The 22,325-nt window shown below is 49.4% G+C and overlaps 4 protein-coding genes across 7 annotated transcripts in view; 2 read left to right on the forward strand and 2 right to left on the reverse strand.

The window, feature by feature from the left end:
- COPA (COPI coat complex subunit alpha) overlaps positions 1-22,325 on the reverse strand; it is a 307,095-nt gene that overhangs the window by 108,068 nt on the left and 176,702 nt on the right. The window lies entirely within an intron of this gene.
- Positions 1,377-6,021, forward strand: KLHDC9 (kelch domain containing 9). The gene is made up of 4 exons (XM_063316729.1): positions 1,377-1,879; positions 3,052-3,220; positions 4,981-5,179; positions 5,838-6,021. The coding sequence occupies exons 1-4, from the start codon at positions 1,377-1,379 to the stop codon at positions 6,002-6,004; spliced, it is 1,038 nt and encodes a 345-aa protein (XP_063172799.1). The 3' UTR covers positions 6,005-6,021.
- PFDN2 (prefoldin subunit 2) lies at positions 7,456-11,358 on the reverse strand. Its single transcript, XM_063316571.1, has 4 exons — positions 11,232-11,358; positions 9,777-9,865; positions 8,971-9,094; positions 7,456-7,783 (listed from the first exon to the last, which is right to left on the reverse strand). The coding sequence occupies exons 1-4, from the start codon at positions 11,325-11,327 to the stop codon at positions 7,604-7,606; spliced, it is 489 nt and encodes a 162-aa protein (XP_063172641.1). The 5' UTR covers positions 11,328-11,358; the 3' UTR covers positions 7,456-7,603.
- Positions 12,131-20,748, forward strand: NIT1 (nitrilase 1). Of its 4 annotated transcripts, none has more exons than XM_063316786.1 (7): positions 12,131-12,243; positions 13,317-13,406; positions 14,494-14,745; positions 15,075-15,178; positions 16,582-16,715; positions 18,392-18,517; positions 20,153-20,748. In XM_063316786.1, coding segments are annotated over exons 1-7 (987 nt in total). In that variant the 5' UTR covers positions 12,131-12,241; the 3' UTR covers positions 20,432-20,748. The 4 variants fall into 4 exon arrangements, with proteins under 4 accessions (XP_063172856.1, XP_063172855.1, XP_063172857.1 ...); XM_063316785.1 differs by having other exon boundaries at positions 12,139-12,419; XM_063316787.1 differs by having other exon boundaries at positions 12,140-12,427.

Genomic DNA, 22,325 nt, shown 5'->3' on the forward strand with positions numbered 1-22,325 from the left:
TAGTGCACAAACCACGGCTTAAAACAAGGTGTGAATCTTATCTCTTTCCTTTTGTGCTTCCTTGGTTAGAATTTCTCTTGCCGTATTAATTCTCCCTGGTTTAGCTCTTATCCAGGGTGGCAGGCCTCTAGCACGCAGGTTCCAAAGGTTTTGGCTTGAACATTAGTGTTAATGTTCCCTGCCATCCGTTGGCAACGTGGATTACAAGCCCATAATCCCCAACTGATGGGTGAAGCTGGGTACATACTGTGAACAGTCTGCCTTTCATAGCCTGTCCTTCAGGAGATGTGCTGTTTACCTGTTTGTAGGATAAATACTGATTATTTTGCTAGCTTGTTTAATACAAATCCACCCTCTTTTCCTTTAAGCCAATAGGAAAGAAGGCTCCTAGCATGCTGGCTGGGGAATTCTGGGAGTTGAAGTTGCTAAGGTTGAGAAACACTGAACTAGCCAATAATGCCTTATCCGAGTGTGTTGTGCAAATCCAGGCCATCTTGCTGATTTACAGTTAACACAACAAGCTCAGTGTTGGGTAGCTCATGGTGCCGTGTACAAACTGGGTCAACCAGACCATTCTGTTAAGCCATGAAGTGTTTTACTTATTTTGGCTGAGCTTGCTGCATGGACACAATGGTAATTTATAAATTATGGTCTATATTGTTATCATACAACTCCCAGGCTGGGAGTTGGATTCACAGGACCTCTGAGAGCATCGGGCTGGGGAAGGTTGAAGTCCTGGGTGGATTCTCCCACTTTCCTGAGTAAAATTTCCCATGCATTTTGCTCCTTAGAGTCTGCTTCTTGGCTAACTTCTGTTTTGATGAATTTAATCATCCCAAAGCTTGCTCACTCTTCAGGGAGTCGCTTAACAACCATTCATTTAGTGACTGTTCAGAGTTATGACGGCGCTGGGAAAAGTGACTTGCGACCGGTCCTCATACTTATGACCATCACAGTGTCCATGCGGTCGCGTGATCAAAATTCGGGCACTTGGCATCTGGCAACTATTTACAATGCTTGCAACCTCCTGGGGTCATGTGATTGCCATTTGTGACCTTCCCAGCTGGCTCCTGACAAGCAAAATCAATGGGGAACTGAATGATTCACTTAACAACCATGGTGGTTTGCTTAACAACCACCACAAAAAATGTCATAAAATAGGGTGTGGTCACATGCCTCACTTAATGACTGCACCAGTTAACCAATTTTCTGGTCCCTGTTGTGGTCGTTAAGCGAGGACTGTATTTCATTGCTTGTAGTAAACGAATGCTGCTGATGTAGTCCAATATGGTGATGCACCTTTTCCATTTTGTCCTATCCAGTTGGCACTTCGCGGTCCTTGCTCTGTGCTGTCCCACCTCTTGCAGAAGACCAGAATGGCAGCCTCTGGCGGAAGCCACTGGGAATGGGAGCCGGTTGTCCGCAGCGACCTCTTGGCTCGTGGCTTCCACTCGTGCAACGTGGTGCAAGGAAAGCTCCTGATTTTTGGGGGGCTGAAGGCGCAGGAGCCACCCCTCGGAGATGTGGTGGCCTTTGACCCCGCCGCCCAGACGGTCCGCACGCTTGCTCCTGAATGCGGGTACCGCCGCAGCCACCATGAGGCTGTGGTGCTGGGCGACCGCTTCCTGTGTGTGGTGGGTGGCTGGGATGGCTCCCGCAGGGTCTCGGACGTGTCCTGTTTCGATGCTGAGCAGAGGCAGTGGGAACGCTGGACAGCGAGGCCGTCCAACGAGGCCCCCGTGGGGCTGAGCAGCCACACCTGCACCAAGCTGACCGAGGGTGAATTGCGGGTGGTGGGCCGTGAGGGTGGCCTACGCACCCAGCGGCGCTACGCCAGCATCTTCACGTTGCACGTCCATCCTGGCAGCAAGACCTACTGGTACATCCCACTCAATTCCATAAAGAAACATTTCCTGGCATGGAGTGTGTTGGAGTAGGGCTGTGTTCATCTATGGCAGTGTTTCTCAAACATAGCAACTTTAAGACATGTGGACTTCAACTCCCAGAATTCCCTAGCCAGCATGGCTGGCTGGGGAATTCTGGGAGTTGAAGTCCATCCATGAGAAACACCGGGCTAGTCCTTGTGGAGATGGAAAAGACAGCAGATGCCATTCAGGTGTCCAAATGCTTCCCCACATTGGTAGCAACAGCATGGGAATAATAGAAATTATTTTGGATGGAACGGCAATGTCGTGAGCTTTCGCCTGAATTTTCTGGACCGTTGAAGCCCGAATTGGCCTTGTAGCATTTTTTCTTTAGATTTGAGAAGAGGGTGCCCTCATCTGAGGCTTACAGGGTACTTAACAACAGGCAACTCACTCTGGATCATGGTTTATTCAGCAAATTACATTTAAATCTGCCCCCACTTATTCAGATAAAACATGTTGGCAGTTGCTCTGTAGGAAGCCTTCCACTCAAAAAAAAAAGAATACCTCATTCTATGGTTGTATTTATTTATTTATTTTATTATTCAAATTTAATTACCGCCCATCTCCCCCAAAAGAGTGTTTGCACAGTGTGCTGTATCACGGTTAACAAATCCCAACGATCGTTTACCTAACATGCTAAGCCAAAACATGCCACTTATGGCTAAACACGGTGCCCATGTACAGGCAGTATGCATTTTGTAAACAAGATTTAACACAAACTAAGTGCATATGAGCCAGTTTGTGTCAGTTTGGTGTGGTGGTGAAGGCACCAGGCTAGAAACCAGGAGACCATGAGTTCTAGTCCCACCTTGGGCACAAAGCCAGCTGGGGGACCTTGGGCCAGTCACTCTCTCTCAGCCCCAAGAAGGAGGCAATGGCAAGCCACTTCTGAAAAACCTTGCCAAGAAAACTGCAGGGACTTGTCCAGGCAGTTTCCGAGAATCGGACACAAGTGAACGGATTTTTTTAAAAAGCGTGTATGTAGATAATGCAAAATGCGGATGCATCATCTACCATTAAATGGCCAACAGCAGAGCGGGGAATGAGCTTTCCAAGGAGGGCAGAGCAACCTGACCTGCTGAGTCAAAATCTTTCTCTTCTTCCTCCCCCTTTCTCCCGCAAGGTACAAAGAAGAGGCATCGCGGACAGCGTCACGGGCCGGCCACTCTGCCATGCTGCTGCAGGACCACAGCCCGAAGGGAAAGAGCGGCGGCTACAAGCTGCTGGTCTTCGGGGGGCGCGATTCTGCCGACTGCGATGTGGCCGGGCAGTGGGGGAAAGGGAAGATCCACGTGAGTCAGATGCCCACCCATGGCCCACCGATGGGTGGCTGAGGAGGGGAAAGAGCTAGGATGCCTGTAGAAACAGCCCCCTGCCCTTAGGGTCAGCCTTGGCCAAATCCTTGGGGCTCTTTTCTCTCCCTTGCCACCGTACCTGTCCTCTTTGGGTGAACTAAATTTACACTGCCATTCAGAAGGCAAAAGGGAGGGGGCTGTGTCCCCCCTCTCTGTGCACGGAGCTGTTTGGCAAGTAGGTGAGCAAAACTATGCCAGGGGTATCATCAGGGGGCCTGCTGAGCAAGTGCCCCCCATAAAATTCTTGCTATGAGGGGAGGAAATCCATGGTGCTCTTCCAAAATCCAGCCCAGAGATCAAGTATAAAGTCAGTAATATTTGACATGCTCTCTAACCCTAGCTTTAGGCAGTGTTTCTCAACCTTGGCAGCCTGAAGATGGGTGGACTTCAACTCCCAGAATTCCCCAGCCAGCCTTGCTGCCAAGGTTGAGAAACACTGCTCTAGTGGATGATCTTTGTCAGGACCTGGATGGTAGGGGCGTGCTGGTCCCACCCTGGTCCTCTTAGACCAGTGTTCCTCAACCTCAGCAGCTTGAAGATAGGTGGGCTTCCAGTCCCAGCATTCCCACTGGGAGTTTAAGTCCACACATCTTAAGGGTGTCAAGGTCGAGGAACACTGCCTTAGACCCTCAGCATCCTTCAGGACCATAAACTATGGTATCCCGCTGGACCACCTGCAGGGGGTGGGAATTGAGGGCATGGTTTTGCAGTGGTTCCGCTCTGTGTTTGGGCTATTCTAACACATTCTCTTTGGGGCTGCCTTTAAAAGCCACCCAGAAGCTGCAGGCTGGCCCAGAATGCAGTGGCCTGAGTGCTAACACCTGGCATCGGGAGCCCATCACTACAGGACCTGTGTCACCCACTGTCATGTTCACCGTTTCAATGTGCTTGGTACATCGTAACGTTTCGCATGTCATTAGCCAGATACGTGTTTGATCTCGGAAGGGAGGAAGATTCCTCGCTGGGAAGTTCTTATCTCTTAGCTGCCGGGTCGGAATGTATTTGGGTTATCTCCTGTGTTCAAGGTTGCTTTCCCAGGATGGGCAGAAAACAGTTGCTAGCACCTGGGAGGGGGGTGGTTGCTATGGCTAGTAGGGGGGAGGGATTACGTTTGTAGCCGAGGGTTTTTAGTTTGTATTTGGCGCGCTTTTGGTCATTCTCAGCTTTCTCTGTATTTGCCTTAGTGTCCTTAATAAATCAGATTTCATTTAGCAACCTCTTGTGAGTCTGAGTGTTTGGGATCGGCAACCATTACACCCACCAAGAAACTTCTGGGTGCAGTATAATCCACTGCTTTTAACTCTGAAAGCCTTTTCTGGCTTGGCTACAGTTGGCCTGACCTTCACAGTCTTTCTGGGTTACCCCTTCCAAGAGGCGGGGTGGGCCAAGGCCGGGTGGCACGGCTTCCAGGTGGCAGCGCTGGCCCTTCAGAATGGCCCAGCTCTTGTAGAGTGTTTGGGAACCAAAGTCATTTTCTGTGATATCTTATTTTCAATTTTTCTTGTGGAAGTTTTCATTGTATACATCTGCATCTGTGGACCATTAGGAGTCCTTCACCTGCTTGCAGCTGCGTGTCCTGTATGCATAATAAATAGGGTTAGTTAGTTAATTCAAAGGAAGTTGGTCAAAAAGGGTGGCACCCTTAAAGCAAGGCTGAGCCCAGCCGTCTCTACAGCTCTCCGCCTTCTCTTCTCCAGGTGGAGTCCGCCCAGGCCCCTGAGCTGACCGAGCACCTGTCTCGCTTAGTCAGCACCGAGAAGGGATCCCGGCAGGCCCCCAAGGGCCTGAGGCACCATTCCTGCACGGTGGTTGGGCCTTTCGCCATCATCTTCGGAGGCGAGACCCTGGCGAGGGGGCGAGATGCCATCTGCAATGATCTGTACATCTACGACACCAGTAAGGTTTCTTTCCCCTCCTCCCCTGGCCAGTGAGATTCACGACCCAAGCGCTTCTCCTTTGCTTTTCGGCCAAGCAGCTTGTCCTGTCCTGTCCAGCCCTACCACCCCCACCCCCCGGTGAAGAAAGCCGTTGGAATAAAAAAAGCTCCCTTAAACAGGCCAGGAGGAAATCTCTCTCCAACTCGATTCGCAGCCTTCCCGTCTGACACTGGAAGTAGAAATTCTGCCGAGTCCCTCCTGGAGCAGGAGATGGGCGGTGATCAGTCTGACAAATAAATAAATAAATAAATTGGAACCTGCTCTTGAAATTGCATTTGAAACAGCCATTTTCATTTTCCACTCTCCGTAGAAATAAATCCCTTCCTTTTGGGGGATCAGGATAAACAGGATGCATTTTGAATGGCGCATCTGACCGTAATCCATAATTTACCCAGCACACTGACCAGCTTCACATGCTGCACAAAGCCAACCCCGAACCCTGCTGGGGACATTTCTGCACTGGGTCTTTGCTGCTTTTTGTGATTAACAAAACGTGGGGAGAGAGAGAGAGAAAGCAACTCTCAGCCCAGAATTCCTCCCCTCTGCCTCTCTTGCCCCTGGCCTGGAGAGGAAATTTTTAGGACTACCCAGGAGTGTTTCTGCTTTTGTTCTTCCAGGGGCTTCACCGGCAAACTGGTTTCACTTTCCTTCTGCCAACCCGGCCCAGAAGAGATGCGGCCACCGAACTTGCCTCTGGAACGATAAGCTGTACCTTGTTGGTGGGCTTGGAGCTGATGGCAAGACCCCTTGCCCAGAGATCTGTACCTTGAAGATCTCACCGTGACATTGAGAATTCTGCTGACCAGCTGGAACCGCCAAATGGTCCCTCCGACGCTCCTGAGGAATCTCTCCTTTAGCCATGGAAAGTTGGCCCACTCAGATGAAGTCAACGCACCCCTCAAGCATGTCAGAAAGACACCAGTTCTCTTTCTGCACAGGAATAAGCACCCGGCGTGCGCTGAAAATGCCGGGGAGAGCCCAGCCACCATAGCCTTTAGGTATGTTCCAAATGTACAAATGAAGTTTTGCCAAATTTACAAATAAAACCTGAACTTTCTGATCTCTGCAACCTTTCCCCAAGTTTGATTTACTATCTTTTAAAACAAAATCTAAAAAACAAAAAGTTGGATCTTCAACAGATTTAATTACGTTTGCCAAATATCCTTTTTTAAAGGCTTCTGGTCCCATTAAAGGTTTTATCAGACCAGCCACATATTGGCTTTTAATATATTAATTAAAGCAAACATATTTCCATGTGGATATGAGTTTTGTGGGAAAAGGGTTATTCTATTTTAGATGAAGTACCTCTCTCTTTAAAAGCAATATTCCTTCGCTTCCGCAACTGTTGAACTCAAAAGGCCTCTGGCAATATAGTGATGTTCCCAGAATGGATGAAATTTCTGCTGCCCCCTCCCCCTTTTTTGTTTTGCTCACTTACAAGGGTTTTAAGAGAGGGAATGAAAACATTTGTCCCAGAGGCTTAGACTCCAATTCTCATCTTTATTTGAAGCTAGACCATTTTCCTGCTTCATTGGGAAGGGAGAGAGCTGTTCCTGTGGTCCTGAGCCACGTGTGGCCATCTCCCCCAGCTGTAACAGAAGGGGGAAACACATTTTTGAAGTGCTGCTGTAGCTAAAACAGTTACATGGCTCACATTAAAGATGTGTTACCCAATTAACCGAGAGCACTTTTTCACTTTTCACTAATTAATAAAATAAACGGTGCCACTCTCAAAATTGTAAAATGAAACCATCCAAGGTATTTCTTAGAATTTGTTCCACTGTGGTTCTTTGGAGAGGAATTTGGGCCCGGCTTCCCCAAACCAATACCCCCTACATTTACTGGACGGCAACTGCCATACCTATTTTGCCAGCATGGGCAGTTCCTGGGCAAGAAAACAAAGCCCCACCCACTGAGCAGAATTCCAACTTAGGAACTGTCCTCCATTCTCAGTCGCTAAATAAGTCAATGAGTCAAAATGTGCTTCGGCTGAAGAGGCTTCCCTTAGACCAGTGTTTCTCAACCTCGGCTGCTTTAAGATGGGTGGACTTCAACTCCCAGAATTCCCCAGCCAGCCTGGCTGGCTGGGGAATTCTGGGAGTTGAAGTCCACCCATCTTAAAGCAGCCGAGGTTGAGAAACACTGCCCTAGAGTGAAGCTCGTCCCACCCACATGCACTACCTCCATGCTACGAAGACAATCCTGTACAGACGCTGACTTGCACGCTTGCCCAAATTCCACAACAAACAAACATTTATTTAACGAAACACAGAAGACATGACGCTATAACATCCATAACGATAACGGGAAGCCTCTGGAGCTCCAACGCTGCAACTGTGGGCTGAGGGAGGTCAAGTCCTTCAATCCAAGTCCACCCTCCTCACTACGAGACCAGGACTCCTGTCGAGCTGGATTTGGCAGCCGCCCCCTCTGGGCTCTCCTTGGAAGGAGCCTTCTGGTCGTCTTCCCCCATCAGGCGAATGTTGTGCTTCTCCCGGAACTCGTTCAGCTCCCGGCCTTTTGTCTGCAACTGCTGGCTCAGGGTCTCAATGATCTTGTTGATCTGCCGGGGAAAAACAAGCAGGAGTAAGCCAACGGGTTGGCTGTCTTCCCACTCTCCTTGAAGAGGCAGGCACCTGCATTCGGGGGCGTCGCAGCTCAGAAAAATAACTTCCTGGAGTCAACGCCAAAAATGTCCAGCGTGAACCGAGCTGGCAGGTTAGGATCTGCTATTCGTTCAAGGAATTAACGAAGGGTGGCGGTGAAGAACTGGCAAGGACAGGAGAGAACAATGATCAAATGGCAATATTACACTTGGCGTTCGCTTCTCTCCAAATTATGGTAACTTTCCGGGCCTCAGAGAAGCCTGGGACTGGAAGATGTACCCCAACTCTGCACAACTCAAGAATCACCGCCCCGCAACAGGAGCATAAAAAATTCTATTGAAACTGGGGGGGGGAACCCTCTTCCCCCTTGCTTACAGTAGCCACCCAAAGGAATGTCTGAGCTGCAAATCCAAACCGGAAAAAGGAAAGTTCTCCTTTAGACAGTGAATTCAGTGGCTCGGGCGCTTTTAAAAGGGAACCAGTGAAGATTAGCTGTGATGCCCAAATCACACTTTTAGATTCAGAGGCAGCCGGCCAGAAAGCCTCACTTGCTAAAAGGACAAGGTGTCTAGTTGGGAGCCATCTCTGAAAGGTTTTCTGCAAGGACATACAGCCCTTGAGGGAGAGAAGGCTTCACACCCTGATCCAGAACCGCTGGATCTCTCTTCCGACCTCCCTGGCTTTCTCCTCTCAGCCACGGTGATGCTTGCCCCCTGCCTCCCCCGCCCTCCTGGCTGGGACACTCCACCGGCAGCCTGGGATAGAATTAATGTCGCTGTGCCTAACTGGAAACTCTTTACATACAGAAACAATGAATACTTGATTATTTTTCAATATATTACTACAACTATTATTAAAGACAGCACCGAACACACCTGCATGTAGCCTGAATTAGAGTAAGAAACGCAAATGTTGTTTGGAACACAAGACATTCTAAGAGGCTTGTAAATGGCAACGCACAGACGTCTTTCGCAGATCGTTAGCCTCAAAGGACCAGAAGAAGTGTTCCTCTGAGCCGCAACAGACGTGGTTTCTGTTTCTTTCCAGCTTTCAAAAGCCAGAAATTATTCACTAAAGATGCTGAAGAGACACTTGCTGTCTCACTGAGAACCGGAGAGGCAGCCTGCTGTCCAAAGGGCATTACCTGCTCCTTGTTGTTCTCCAGGGCCGGGAGAACCTCCTTCACGGTGCGCTCCACCAACACGCCTCCTACCATTCGGTAGCATTTCCTGGTAGGGTCCACTTCCCTGAGTGTTTCAATAACTAGCCTGCAGAGAAAAGGAAATGCAGAAGTCTGTTCAACATCTCCAGACAAGGGCAACCCTACTAAAGAATCTAGAAACCAAGGAACGGATAAACCAGCTTATTACAAGTAGTCCTCACTTAATGACAATTTGTTTAGTGATGGTTCAGATTTACGACAGTGCTGAAAAAAAATGACTTACAACCGGTGCTCACACTTATGACTGTCACAGTGTCCCTGCAGTCACATGACCACGATTTGGGCACTTGGCAACTGTTTCGCATTTATGACTGTTGCAGCGTCCCATGGTCACGTGATCACCATTTTTGACCTTCCCAGCTGGCTTCTGGCAAGCAAAATCAATGGGGAACCACGTGGTTCTCTTAACTACTGCAGTGATTCGCTTAATGACTACCACGAAAAAGGTCATAAAATTGGGTTGGATTTTTTTTAATGACCGCTTCGCTTAGCAACAAAAATTCTGGTCTCAATTGTGGCTGTTCAGCAAGGACTACCTGTAATTTTCCATCTTGAAGCCTCATCAGTGCCCTCTGAAAGCATGTTGTTTTGGTTAGATGCCCAGTGGCATCACATTTTGAATATTAGGTGGATTTTGGCTACTTTAATTCAGTTGCAACAAAACCAGCCAAACGTTATCAGCCAAGAATCAAGAAAATCCCCACTCTTCATTTGTGGCCATTACGTACTTGTGTTCATTCAGCTCCATCTCCAGCTCAGCTGCCTTTGAAGCGAGGCCTCTCTGCTCCTGACGGAGGCGGTTAAATCCTGCTACCACCTGGGGGAGAAAACCACTCTTCAGCCATGCTCAGCCTGAGCTTGTAAACTGGTACTGCTTTCACTTGTTCTTTCTTGCCCTTCTCATCCTGTCATCTATTTGGTGATCAAATGTTAGACAGTAAACAGCCCTGGCTTGCGTTCTTTTCTCAGCCAGTTGAGAGCGCTGAGGACTCACTTCAACCGCTCCTGCGTACATCTTTCCCAGCGGTTACCAATGAGAGAAGAGCAGCTTCTATCACCTTCCCAGTCCAACCGTGTGTTACCTTTTATCGGAAGTTCCGGGCATTGGATCTCAAACTTCCTTCCGCTTCCTCCTTGGCAAGGGCTGCGGAATTCACTTTGGAGGCTAATCTAATTGTAGCGGCTGCAGTGAAAGTCGGCGCAAGAAGTGACACTGGATACAAACCGCTGCAAGGACCCGCCCCCACCCCCTGGGTGCGCAGAACACACTAAGCCCGGGTCCAGGACAGTCCTCGTGATCGCATTTGCACAGTATGTTAAACTTAAACTCCGAACGACACAGATGAAATCCAGGAACCAGGTCAAGCCGACTTGCCACAGCCGTTTCGGAGGGCGGATGCAAAAAAGTCCTCTGTGAGCCGAGACTGGGCCCGTGGACAAGGGGCCACTGAAGCTCCAGCTCATGCCCTGCTATACGGTACCTGCTGCAAGGACCCACAGACCCATTTTATAGCTCCCCGTGTGACAAAATGCCCGGGAAATTCTGACCTTTCCCGCGTACAGTTGTTGCTACCTGATTAGTACGATTGGGTTTCTTCAAACGCGGACAGAGTTTGTTATACCATCTGAAAAATTGGGCAGGCTTTGATTGCCCATCAGTGATTCCACCATTAATACTATGTTTTATTTCACTTTCATGCATCTTTATCCGTGTTTGTACAAATCTGTGTTCTATCTGTGACTCTGGTCTGCGACCTAATAAAACATAGATTGACTGTACCAATCGAGGAGGGTATCTGTGACCCTAACCCTGCCAGGCACAGATCCTGTTCACGCGACTGCTCCGTTTGGGGCGGTTCCACACGTTCCGGGCTCGCTCGTGGGTACTGCGGGGAGCGAGCCAACGAATCTAGGCGACCCGCGAAGGCAGCAGCCCCTCCGGCCGCCCCGCGCCTCCCGACGCCCCGGAGCGGCCCGGCCCGCCCTCCGCTTCCAAGCAGCCCCGCTCGCCGGGAAAGCGAGAGAGGACTCTGCACATGCTCAGGGGACGGAAGACGCACAGTCGCCCGCGGCGACCACACGCCTTCTGCTTGCCTGGACACTCTGCGCATGCCCAGAGGCCCGGCGCTCGGAGCCCCTCCCCTCGGCTCGCTCCCCCTCTTGCCCCCCGCACGACGCGGTACCTGCTCGGGCGTCAAGGGCTTCGCCGCCCCGCCACCGCCGGCGGGAGGAGGCGGAGGAGCCGCCGCGGCGCTCTTGCTCTTGCTGGCCTCCGCCATCTGCCGCCCTCCTCCCTCTGGGCCGGGAGAAACACAACTTCCGGGTGGCGAGGTTACTCGCGCGTGACCGGAAGCGGCCGTTGGCGCCGTATCGGTCCGCCATCTTTCGTACGGGAACCCGCCTCGCCTCGCTTCTTTCTCACTTCTGTGCGAACGTACTCCTGTTTAAAACGATAATTTTACAATAGAGAGTGAATGCGTCCCTGCCGGCGTTAGCATGAGTCGACTTAGGGCGCCTTATTTTGGCCTGGAACACTCTCGGGGTATCCATCTTTGTTAAGGGCATGGCTGACCCCCCCCAGGAGGCGGGGCGCCGAAACCACGTGACGGGCACGCGAGAAAAAACGGCGAAGGTAGCAAGCGTTAATGATGTTATTTAAATCAGGCGGAAGCGGAAATAGCGAGATTCTGCTTCCTTTCGAAGGGGCCATTTTGCTTGAGGGCGCAGTTTCCCCCCGCCATCTTTGTTCTGGGCTGCAGTGGTTGATACTTAGCACAGAGTCGCTCTTTGCGGGAGATGGGCGGTGACTCAATTTGAAATGTAAATAAATAAAATAAGTAAATAATTCGGCGCAGCTGCGTTTGGGCATCACAGGCCACTCGCAGCCTAGAGCGGAGCCCTCTAGATGTGTTGGACTGAATGGTGGGGATAAAAAAGCTGTGCTTCCTCGGGCTCGGAGGGCGCCCGGTTGGGGAAGCGCGTTCGCTGCCATCCTCTCGCGGACTTCCTGATCTCTATGGCCCGGACTTCCGCCTGGGCCGCTGCCGCCATCTTTGGCGTGGGCAGCTTTGCGCCGGGGGCGCCATCTTTGCTAGGGGCCCAGCGGACTTCCGGTATGGATTGACTTGGAACGCGTGAAACCCGCTCGCGTGGAAGTTCCTCGGGGAATTGGGCGCCCGGAGGCAGGAGCGGAATGTGGGGCGCTCGAGCTGCAGAGTTGGCAGAGCTGAAGGGGTGGGAACCGGGCGGGAAGGGCGCTGGCTGCATTCGCCCCGCGTGCAGAACCGAATTAGCCCCTTTTCGGGGCGTTTGCAGGGCGTCGAGCCGGGGCGTGTCATGCTGAGCCGTGAGAAGAGTAGCCCTCACCGCGTGTAGCATGGTGTGCAAATGCAACCATTAAGTCAGTGCTTCTCAACCTTGGCCCCTTTAAGATGGGTGGACTTCAACTCCCAGAATTCCCCAGCCAGCATGGCTGGCTGGGGAATTCTGGGAGTTGAAGTCCACCCATCTTAAAGGGGCCAAGGTTGAGAAACACTGATTTATAGTGTTCTGCTCCCTGAAAAGGCCTCACATGTGGAAACTCAGAAATGTAATTCATTTGGGTTTTCTTGTTCCTATCACCCTATTTTAGGCTTTATGATTAGAACCTTTATAATCAGAACCAAAGCTGGCTGAGGAATTCTGGGAGTTGAAGTCCACCCATCTTCAAGTGGTCAAGGTTGAGAGACACTGGTGTGGAGACTACCATTCCCGGAATTCCCAGCCAGCCCTTTTCCTCTTCTGGGAACTGCTTTTATTACCTCTTTGGAAGAAAACAAAACGAGATCCCCGGTTTTTCTCTCTCCAGATAGTAAAGCGGCCAGGTGGGGGGGCGGGGGTGCAGAGGGTGCGCTCTCTGAAAGAAATGTTTCCCATGAAGTCATCTGCTCTGATTTGAGGCTCAGAACCCATTTTTCAGTTGTGTGTTATTTTAAAAGTCGCTCCCCTAAAGAAAAGGAGTGTGAAACTCCATGTCTGAAGTGGGCTTCACGGTTCTAGCTTTCAAAAAAAAATCAACCCTAAAATTCTTATAAATGGACGGTTTCTTTCTCTGGGTGAAGAGGTTATGGCCCCTTAAGAGTGATGCACCTTGAGCATTTATGGTCCTGCTTCTGGGCCAGGGAACTGGTTGCAGGGCTGCGGAGAGAGCCATTCCCCTCTTTTTGCAGTATTCTCGTTATCCTTGAAGCTCAGGGAGAACTCCAGCTCTTATCTTTCGGCTTTTCTAGGTTGAGCGGGACGGTCCAGAAGACCTTGAAAATCCTTTGTGCGGCTGTGAAAAGGTTCAGAGGGACCCAGAGTCAAGTACCCGGCCACAGGTAACTAACCTTGGGGATGCATGAGCTGATGAGACCCTTGGAAAATAGAAACCTTTTAGATGCGGAGGTTGAAATAAAGTTCCAGCGTCCTTAACTGGGAATTACAGTTCAGCCGTTTGGTGCTTTTGACAACGTGGTGTGTGGCCCCCTCTCTGGTTTATTTTCATTGCAACCTTGTAAGGCAGGGTCCCTCAACCTTGGCAACTCTAAGCTGTGCGGACTTCAACTCCCAGAATTCCCCAGCCAGCTTTGCTGACCTAAAATTAAGCATGAGGAATTGGATTCTGGTTTTGCATAATCTTATGCGGGGTTTGTACAACTGAGCCCATTTTTGGGGCCTTGCATAACCCAGAGAACCATCATCCATCACATACGTTGGGTTCAAAGAATATGGTAGGCTAAAATGTGCGTTTGTTTGTGATTCAGTGTGTGCTGTGAATGCAGTCTAAGATTCTTCAGCCCTCTGCCCACCAAACGAGAATGCTGATTTATAATTTAAAAAGAGGAGCTCTGTCATTTGAAATGTACACTCCCAGTTTACATAAAACTCAATTGTTGCCTTCCAATTCCAGGTTAGTGCAGGGAGATTACAACATACAGGTGGTCCTCACTTAACAACGATTCCTTTAGTGATGGTTCCGACTTAAGACAGTGTGGAAAAAACCGACTTACGACCAGTCCTCACATTTATGACTGTCGCAGCATACTGTGGTCACGTGATCGCCATTTTTAATCTGTCTGGCTGGCTTCTGGCAAGCAAAATCAAAAGGGAACCACATGATTCACTTAATGACCATGTGGTTCACTTAATGCCCATGGTGATTCATTTAATGACCACTGCAAAAAAGGTCATAAGATCAGGTCAGATTTGCTTAATGACCACTTTGCTTAATAACCAAAATTGTGGTCCCAATTGTAGTCGTTAAACGAGGACTACGTTTTCTCTCCCCAGCAACTCAAAAATACTGATCATGCCAAAACTAGATGGGGAAGTAAAATGCTAAAGAAACCTTCTGTTCCTCGCCCAGGAGTGATGATTTTTGTGTAGGTCCAGCCTGATACCTTCTCCTGCATCCTTCCTCTCCAGGTTCTCAGCCATGTCCTCGGGTGCAGGAGGCCCCAAACCCCTGATTGCCGTCTGCCAGGTGACCTCAACCTCCGACCGAGAACACAACTGGGCATCTTGTTCCCAGCTGGTCCGAGAGGCAACTCGGCGGGATGCTTGCGTAGTCTTCCTTCCAGAAGCCTTTGACTTCATTGGCAGCAGCACAGAGGAAACCCTCAGCCTGGCTGAGCCCTTGGAAGGAGATTATCTTCAGCGATATATCAGCCTGGCCAGGTGGGACTTGCAGGAGGCCGGACGCCAGAACGGCTGGTGTTTCAACTGGGGTGGCTCCCCAAAGAGTTGGATCCCTGCTGTGTCCTATCTACGCGTAGCTAAGCTGAATCATAAAACCCCGGTCACAGAACGAATCAGCTCTTCGTCCCCTAAGACTATTCCAGATGTGTGGAATAAAAGATCTTCCTTCTTGCAGCAGATGCAGAGCGTGGTTCTGAAGGGCTGTCCTGGGATTTGGCCTCCCCATCACCTTCTGTAGGTGCAGCAGTGGGGGGAACCTCGGCCAGGTGAGCCCAGGTGGAAACAAACCTTTGCTTCTCTTTTGGCAGGGAATGTGGTGTCTGGCTGTCCCTTGGAGGTTTCCATGAGAGGGGCAGGGACTGGGAAAGCACACAGAGGATCTACAACTGCCACCTCCTCTTGGACCCCAAAGGTAATGAAATGTCCTTCGATTATGTGAGGTCCCCCCTGGGCGTGGCCCCCCATACTTCTGCAGCACAGGACAGCACAGCCACAAGGGTGCAGAGGCAGGCTGGAAACCGTGCTTGGCTGTAGACCCTGTAGACAGATTTCACTTCGATTAGTGCTCGTAGACAGACCCTGTAGATCAGCCCTCCTCCACCTTTTGGCCCTGGGGGAACCCTTGAAATTTTCTCCAGGCCTCGGGGAACCCCTGCACGTTCAGGCTCCAATAGAGGCCGGAAGTTACAACATCATTATATTCGTTTCTTGGGTAGGCCTGTCTATATGCACAAACAGTGTTCTTAAACTGAAAATAAAGCATGAAACTCACCTCTTTAATGTGAAGTTGCCCGAATTTGAAATAATTCTTTAAAATACATTGTGATCTCCCAGGGAACCCCCAGGGACCTCTTGTGGAACTCGAGGGTGCCGCGGAACCCTGGCTGAGAACCCGTGCTGTAGATAGTTGAGAAGAACATTAAAAGTTGATTTCACACATCATGCAAAGGCATAAAGCGTGTTGACAAAGTACAATGGCTGTGTTTACTCAACTTGCTAAGTCAAAACAAAGCCTCCAGCATAGCTGAGTTTACACTTTTGTGTTAAACCAACATTTGGTTTGTTTGCTTGCAGAATTGTTCGTTGCAGGAACAAAGACATTGTAATCTGTAAACTGCGCTTTGTGACTTAGCGCAATGCTGTTTAAAAGGCATATGTCATATAGAAAAGCCTGTAAATAAACCTATAGTTAAACCACACTTGGAACCCTAGGTACATTTCTAAAAGGATACTGTAGAGGTAAGAAGTTGTCCTGCAAAGAAACCGTATCAAGAAAAGGCAAAAGCGTGTGGAACATTGTTCCAAAAAAAAAAATCGTGAAAGCTTCCCCACCCTTTACTCTCAAAATATTAGATCTAGGGGTCATCCAATCAAACTGACCGGCAAGATTTTTTTTTTAATTCATTCTGAAAATATTTTTTTTCTGAAGGATGGAAAGTTCCTTTATGGAAGGGTTCCAATAAATTGGTACAGAATACGAAGAAGGGGAACTGGGGTGATCAGAGGACTGGAAAGTCCTGTGAGGAAGCATTGAAGAAAATGGGCATGTTTAGCTTGGAGATAAGACCACCGAGACTGGGGTAGCTGAAAGGTACACAACAAGCTTCATCCCAGGTTGGAAAATCATGGTCTTAAATTAGAGGAAGGCAGGAAAAAATCCTGAAGATAAGAGCAATCGGACGTTGGGAATGATTCCCGGGTTAAAACCACGTTGTCATGAGATGTGCCTGGCATGAATGGGGTTGAGGTGGACTTTTTCCCCAGCCTCTGGTCTGCTTCTAATCCTCCCTTTTTCCTTGGCGAGGCCGGTCTCAGGGTCTGTTGTGGCCGCCTATCGGAAGATCCACCTTTTTGACGTGGAGCTGGAAGGCAAAGAGTCTTTGAAGGAAAGTGCCTTCACCAACCCAGGCTCAGAGATTCTGCCACCAGTCCCAACCCCAGCTGGAAAGGTACGTAGAGCGTTTGTCACGGAAGGGACAGTGGTGACTGTCGACCAAGCCTTTTCCTATATTCTGCGACGTCAGCTGTAGCAGCTCTCTAAAAGTATGTAAAACAAAATGGCGCACGCATCCGGTTTCTGGATGGCATGGTTCAGGCCTGCAAGTCCTTTCCAGGTTGTGACTCATCTGGGCAAATGGGCTGTATTTGAAAAGCTTTGTATCCGTGTCCCCTACAACAATTTTATAAAGCTGTAAACTCTACTGAATATCCACGAACCGACGGCCCCTCAAAAAGTGTTGAGAGAGATATAACTTGGTTACCTTTGCAATCATTGGTTGGCTTCACATGTTCACACACGCGTTACTTAATTGTGCTTTATTAGGTGCATGTTGTTGGCTAGAGTCATGCAATATGCTAAGCCAAAACCAGAAAAAAAAACATTTTGAAGCCTAGTGCCACATGTGAACCCACCTTCCGCGTGAGCTAAAGGACAGTCCCCCCGTGGGTTGGAAATGCACCAAACAATTCCCAAGGTCCGAGGACTCCGTCCCTCTCTGGAACAGGAATGAACACCTGATGCTATCAGCCAATTTTTTCAGCCTCTGCAGGTAGTTTAGTAATCTCCCTAGATCGGTAGTTCTTCCTTCGTTTGTTCTTTCTTGTTCTTACGCAGTAGGGCCCGAAATTCACCGCCTCTCCGAGAAACCCATTCACGCACCCAGCTGAGAGCCAAACAGCAGTTGTGCAGCAAAACCTATTGGCACAGGAGCCCATTTGCTGACCCGAGATAGTCAGCAAACCAAACAGATCTGAAATAAGATGGGATGAGACTGCGGTTTTAAAATGACTATCCCAGCCTCTTAACCTTTATCGTTCCCAGTATTTTTGTTCCCTGCCCTGACTTTGTACCACTTCCCGGAACAGCTTCTAAAATATGAAAATAGAATGCTTTCATATCTGAAATAGCATGTATTTTTAAAGGACAGCAATATTCTAAACCAGCCTTTCTCAATCTTCTGACTCTGGAGGAACCCTTGAAATATATTTCAGGCCTCGGGGAAGGAACCCCTGCCTGTTCAGGCTCCAATATAGGGCACAAGTTACAAAATTATTACCTTCGTTTCATGGGTAGGCCTGGATAAATGCATTAACAGTATTCTTAAATGAAAAATAAAGAATGAAACTTGTTTCTTTAACGTGAAGTTGTCCAAATGGGAAATAATTTTTTAAATAAATTGTGATCTCCCAGGGAATCCTTAGTGACCTCTCGCGGAACCCGAGGGTGCCACGGAACCCTGGTTGAGAAACCCTGTCCCACAGCGTAGTGCAAAAGAACACCACAGTTGGCAACAGTGCGGGGTGATTACCGCTGTTCCTGTATAGCAGCCCGGCAAGTGAATTCTGAACTAAATCAGAGCAATTTTCAAAGAGCAGCGCCATCTTAGGAGTCCGATGTGGGTTTATCTCTTTTCAAAATTAAGACGCCACCCATTTCCAAGAGGGAGGGAGCTCAAAGTACTGAATCGGTTTTTTAAAGGATATGCAATTTCTCATTCGGCCAGCTATCTTACCGACCCAGAGCATGGATCGATGTTGTGTACCTCTTAACATACACACGCTCAGTTCCTACCAGCAGAGGTTTCTGAATTTCGGTGGCTTCTCACCCACACTGCCCCTTTTGCAGGTGGGGCTGGCCATCTGTTATGATCTCCGCTTCCCAGAAATGTCACTTGCCCTGGCCCAGGCTGGGGCGGAGATTCTCACCTACCCGTCAGCCTTCACTGTGACAACTGGCACTGCCCACTGGGAGGTAAGTCAGTTGGCCTTTACCACGGGGTTCTGCTGTTCCCTCAAACAGTTGTGTGGCCTCTAATGTTTAGTATTGAAGAGGGAGAATGCCCAGCTAGAAGAATGCCAAGCTACTTTCCGCTCATTTAGGATCTGTGGTTGGACTAGCAGCAGGAATAATTAGACAAGCTGGCTGTGGAATTCTGGGAGTTGAAGTCCACCCATCTGAAAGCTGCCAAGGTTGAGAAACCCTTGAGTTAGACTGTAATAAGTCTGAAATGTGTAGCACAGCACAGGCCCGGCAGCGGAGGGGGGATTAGCGTGGGTCTCTGAAACAGAATGGCCGCGTTCGCACAATACACTTAACCAGATGACTAGATTGCCCCATTCCCTTGGTTCTCATATCAGCTAAGAACGCAAGCTGGGTTTCCACAGAAGCCAAACTGAAACAAAAGGCAAAGTCAACCCTCATCACACTTAGCCCCTTCGCTTGTTAAGCTGTTGCTCAGTGCCGGAAAGGACGTTTGAAACTCATTCAAAATCAGGGCAGCTTCATAGCGTGGCGGTGCGGTGCGGCATCTTCCAGACCCACGGCCACCCTTTGCCTTTGATTGACAGGCTGCGGGTCACCCTCCCCAATTGGTGGGGGCCTTAACACAAAGTTTTTGTTGTATTTCTTTTAAAGTTACACTTAACTGAAGGAATAGTTAATGATTCTCCAGGCATTTGTTTGATCACACTTTCAATCGTTCTATTGAGATGTACCATTGGATGGAACTCTGATGCTCTCGGGCGTGCTCAAGGCCCTGGGGGGCAGCCTGCAACTCAGTTGGGCTCCTCCGCTACACAAATTGAACGGGGCCACCTTGCGCTGCGGTGGGTTGGTGCCCCACCCTTTGCCCAGATTGATTTCCACTCTCCAACCCGGAGCCTTTCCAGCTCTGCTGCCTACCCAGGATCTCTTTAATTCAGCTGCTGCCAACATCCAAACTCAGAATGTTCAGTACAGGTAGTCCTCACTTAATGGCCACAATTGGGACCAGAATTTTGGTTGCTAAGTGAAGCAGTCATTAAGCAAATCCAACCCAATTTTATGACTTCTTTTGAGGTGGCCATTAAGTGAATCACTGCGGGTGTTAAGTGAACCACGCGGTCGTTAAGCAAATCATATCATTCCCTATTGATTTTGCTCGCCAGAATCCGGCTGGGAAGGTTGAAAATGGCGATCTCATGACCACGTGACGCTGAGACGGTCATAAATGCAAACCAGTTGCCAAAGGTCCAAATTGTAATCACGTGACTGTGGAGACGCTGTGACGGTCGTAGGTGTGAGGACTGGTTGCAAGTTGGTGTTCCCAACACCATCATAAGTCCGAACCATCACTGAAGGAATGGTGGTTAAGTGAGGACTACCTGCATGCAAATGTAACATTGCTAACACTGGGAAGTGTTTCTCAGCCTTGGCCACTTTAAGGTCTCTCCAGCACACATCTTAAAGTGGCCAAGGTTGAGAAACAAGGATGTAAAAGCGGCGACTTATTTGCTGTCTGTTATCTGGAACAAGGCCTTTTCATGCCCTTGGAAGCCCTCTGTCCAAAATGCCGGGTTTTTTTTCCCTTTTAAACAGAAGAGGTTCACAGCTTCCTTTTCTCCCCAGGTACTGCTGCGGGCTCGCGCTGTTGAGACCCAGTGCTACGTGGTAGCCGCAGCCCAGACGGGCAAGCATCACGAACGCCGGACCTCCTTTGGCCACAGCATGGTTGTGGATCCCTGGGGCAGCATCATTGCCCAGTGCCAGGAGGGGCCCGGCTTGTGCTTTGCAGAAATTGACCTGGCCTACTTACGCCGACTCCGCCAGGAGATGCCGGTTTTTTCCCACCGCCAGCCCCGCTTATATGGCCATGCCGCTGCTCGATGGGGCCTCTCGTGCCCTTGACCGGCTCAGCTGCTCCACGAGGGGTGTTTGGCTGCTGCTGGACACACCCTTCAGGATCAAGAGCTCTAACCCTACAGCGGCCTCTCTCCAGACGGGCACTTGTGTTGGCACAGAGGGAAAGTGGGAACGATAGGAATATAATACGAACTATTTCTGTGCTGGGGAGGAAAGCATTTTTGCCCAGTCCCCTCTCCCTGGAGCACAAGACGTCGGTTTTAGCCTGTATTCAGACATCCAGGATTTAGCCTGGGGAGGGGTCCGGCAAGTCACATTTCCTCTAGAAGAGTTTCATTCCTGAAATAAATTTCTTTCACCCACACACCTTTCCTTTCTTCTATAGCACCTTAATCCAGCCATCCGTCTCCTTTTTCTAAGCAGCTCTAGAACCCCCATTTCCTCTTGACGAAATAAGAGCCTGGGGTACGCCACGTTCAGAAGTCGACCTTCTGTCTGCTAGAACTGGATTCTCTCTCTAGCTTGCATGCTGTGCTCAGTTGTGGTTGTTTTGCATCTGAAAAAGAGACCCTTAAAATAATGGCGACACGGAGATATGGATACATAGATACGAGACTTCCCCACCTCTGGCCATTAAACAGCTGCTGAATCAGTGGCTCAGGGAGGCCTTCGAAGGTTCACAGGCATTTATGTCATTGTGTGCTTTTGATGTAAATTACCCCAGGCTCCTTGGGTGGAGGTACGTTAAGTAGATTAACTCATTTCCAGGCATCTACCTTTTGTGCAGTTCAGAGATACCGGCATCCAAGGAGAATTGTGGGTGTTTTCATGGACTTCAGTGCTGTACAGCGTGGGCCAAATCCTGACCTGGCTTACCCATCACAATTATCCACAATATTGCTTGCTTGGCTTGCCGTTGCCGTCATGCCAGAGTAGGCAAACTCAGGAACTTCCTTTTTCGTTGCCTCCCAGGCCTGACAGGATTCGTGCAGGCATACGCATCATCTTTAAATTCCCCCCAGACCTCCAGAAATACAAATCGAATGCAGGTGGCCGACTTGTGACCATTCATTTAGTGACTGATTGAAGTTACGACAGCAGTGGGGAAAGTGACTTGTGACTGGCCCTCAGGCAACCATTGCAGTGTCCCCATGGGCACATGATCATGATTTGGGCACTTGGCAAGGGGCATGTATTTATGATGGTTGCAGCATCCCAGGGTCACCTGATCACCATTTGCGACCTTCCCAGCCTGCTTCCAACAAGCAAAGTCAATGGGGGAAGCCAGACTCATGGAATGACTCCCTCGCTTAGCGATGGAAGTTCCAGTCCCATTTGTGGTCGTAAGTCAAGGACTACCTGTATGGCACTTTGGTGTGCCCACATAGGGGAGCACATCAAACCTGAAGATCGTCCACATGGCCTAATACAATGTGTGAATCCCAGGTCCTTTGCTTTATAAACTGTAATTCATGGCTCAGTGTTACATGAACCCAATCAGGGCAGCTTATCCAACACACCTTGGTTCAAATCAAGACTATGATTAACTATGGCTTAGTGGGATGAGAGAACCCAGCCACTGTCAAGTTAATGGAACTCAGAACTGAAAACCAGGGTGGTGGTGGGGTCTGGCTATGACTGACCACACGTTTGGGCCCCATTTGAGAGACTGCTAGCATCAACAGGTATTTTTCCAAACAAATTCTATCTGCCCTGCTTGCATCTGCAGAGGAGACCTGACCGTATTTTATGTACGTCGAGCGTTGGGATAGTAAGAATAACTTTTCAAATAACAACTTTGGTCTATACTTTTTAAAAAAAATCTGAACAGACATGTGGCAGCCCATTCTGAACTGCAGTTTTTAAATAAAGACTGAAATTTTGGAAGCAGTAACTTTCCACTTGGAATGGTCCTACCTACTTAACACGGGCGTTCCCG

The sequence above is a fragment of the Candoia aspera genome, chromosome 17 (genome assembly GCF_035149785.1).
Source record: "Candoia aspera isolate rCanAsp1 chromosome 17, rCanAsp1.hap2, whole genome shotgun sequence".
NCBI classification, from domain to species: Eukaryota; Metazoa; Chordata; class Lepidosauria; order Squamata; family Boidae; genus Candoia; species Candoia aspera.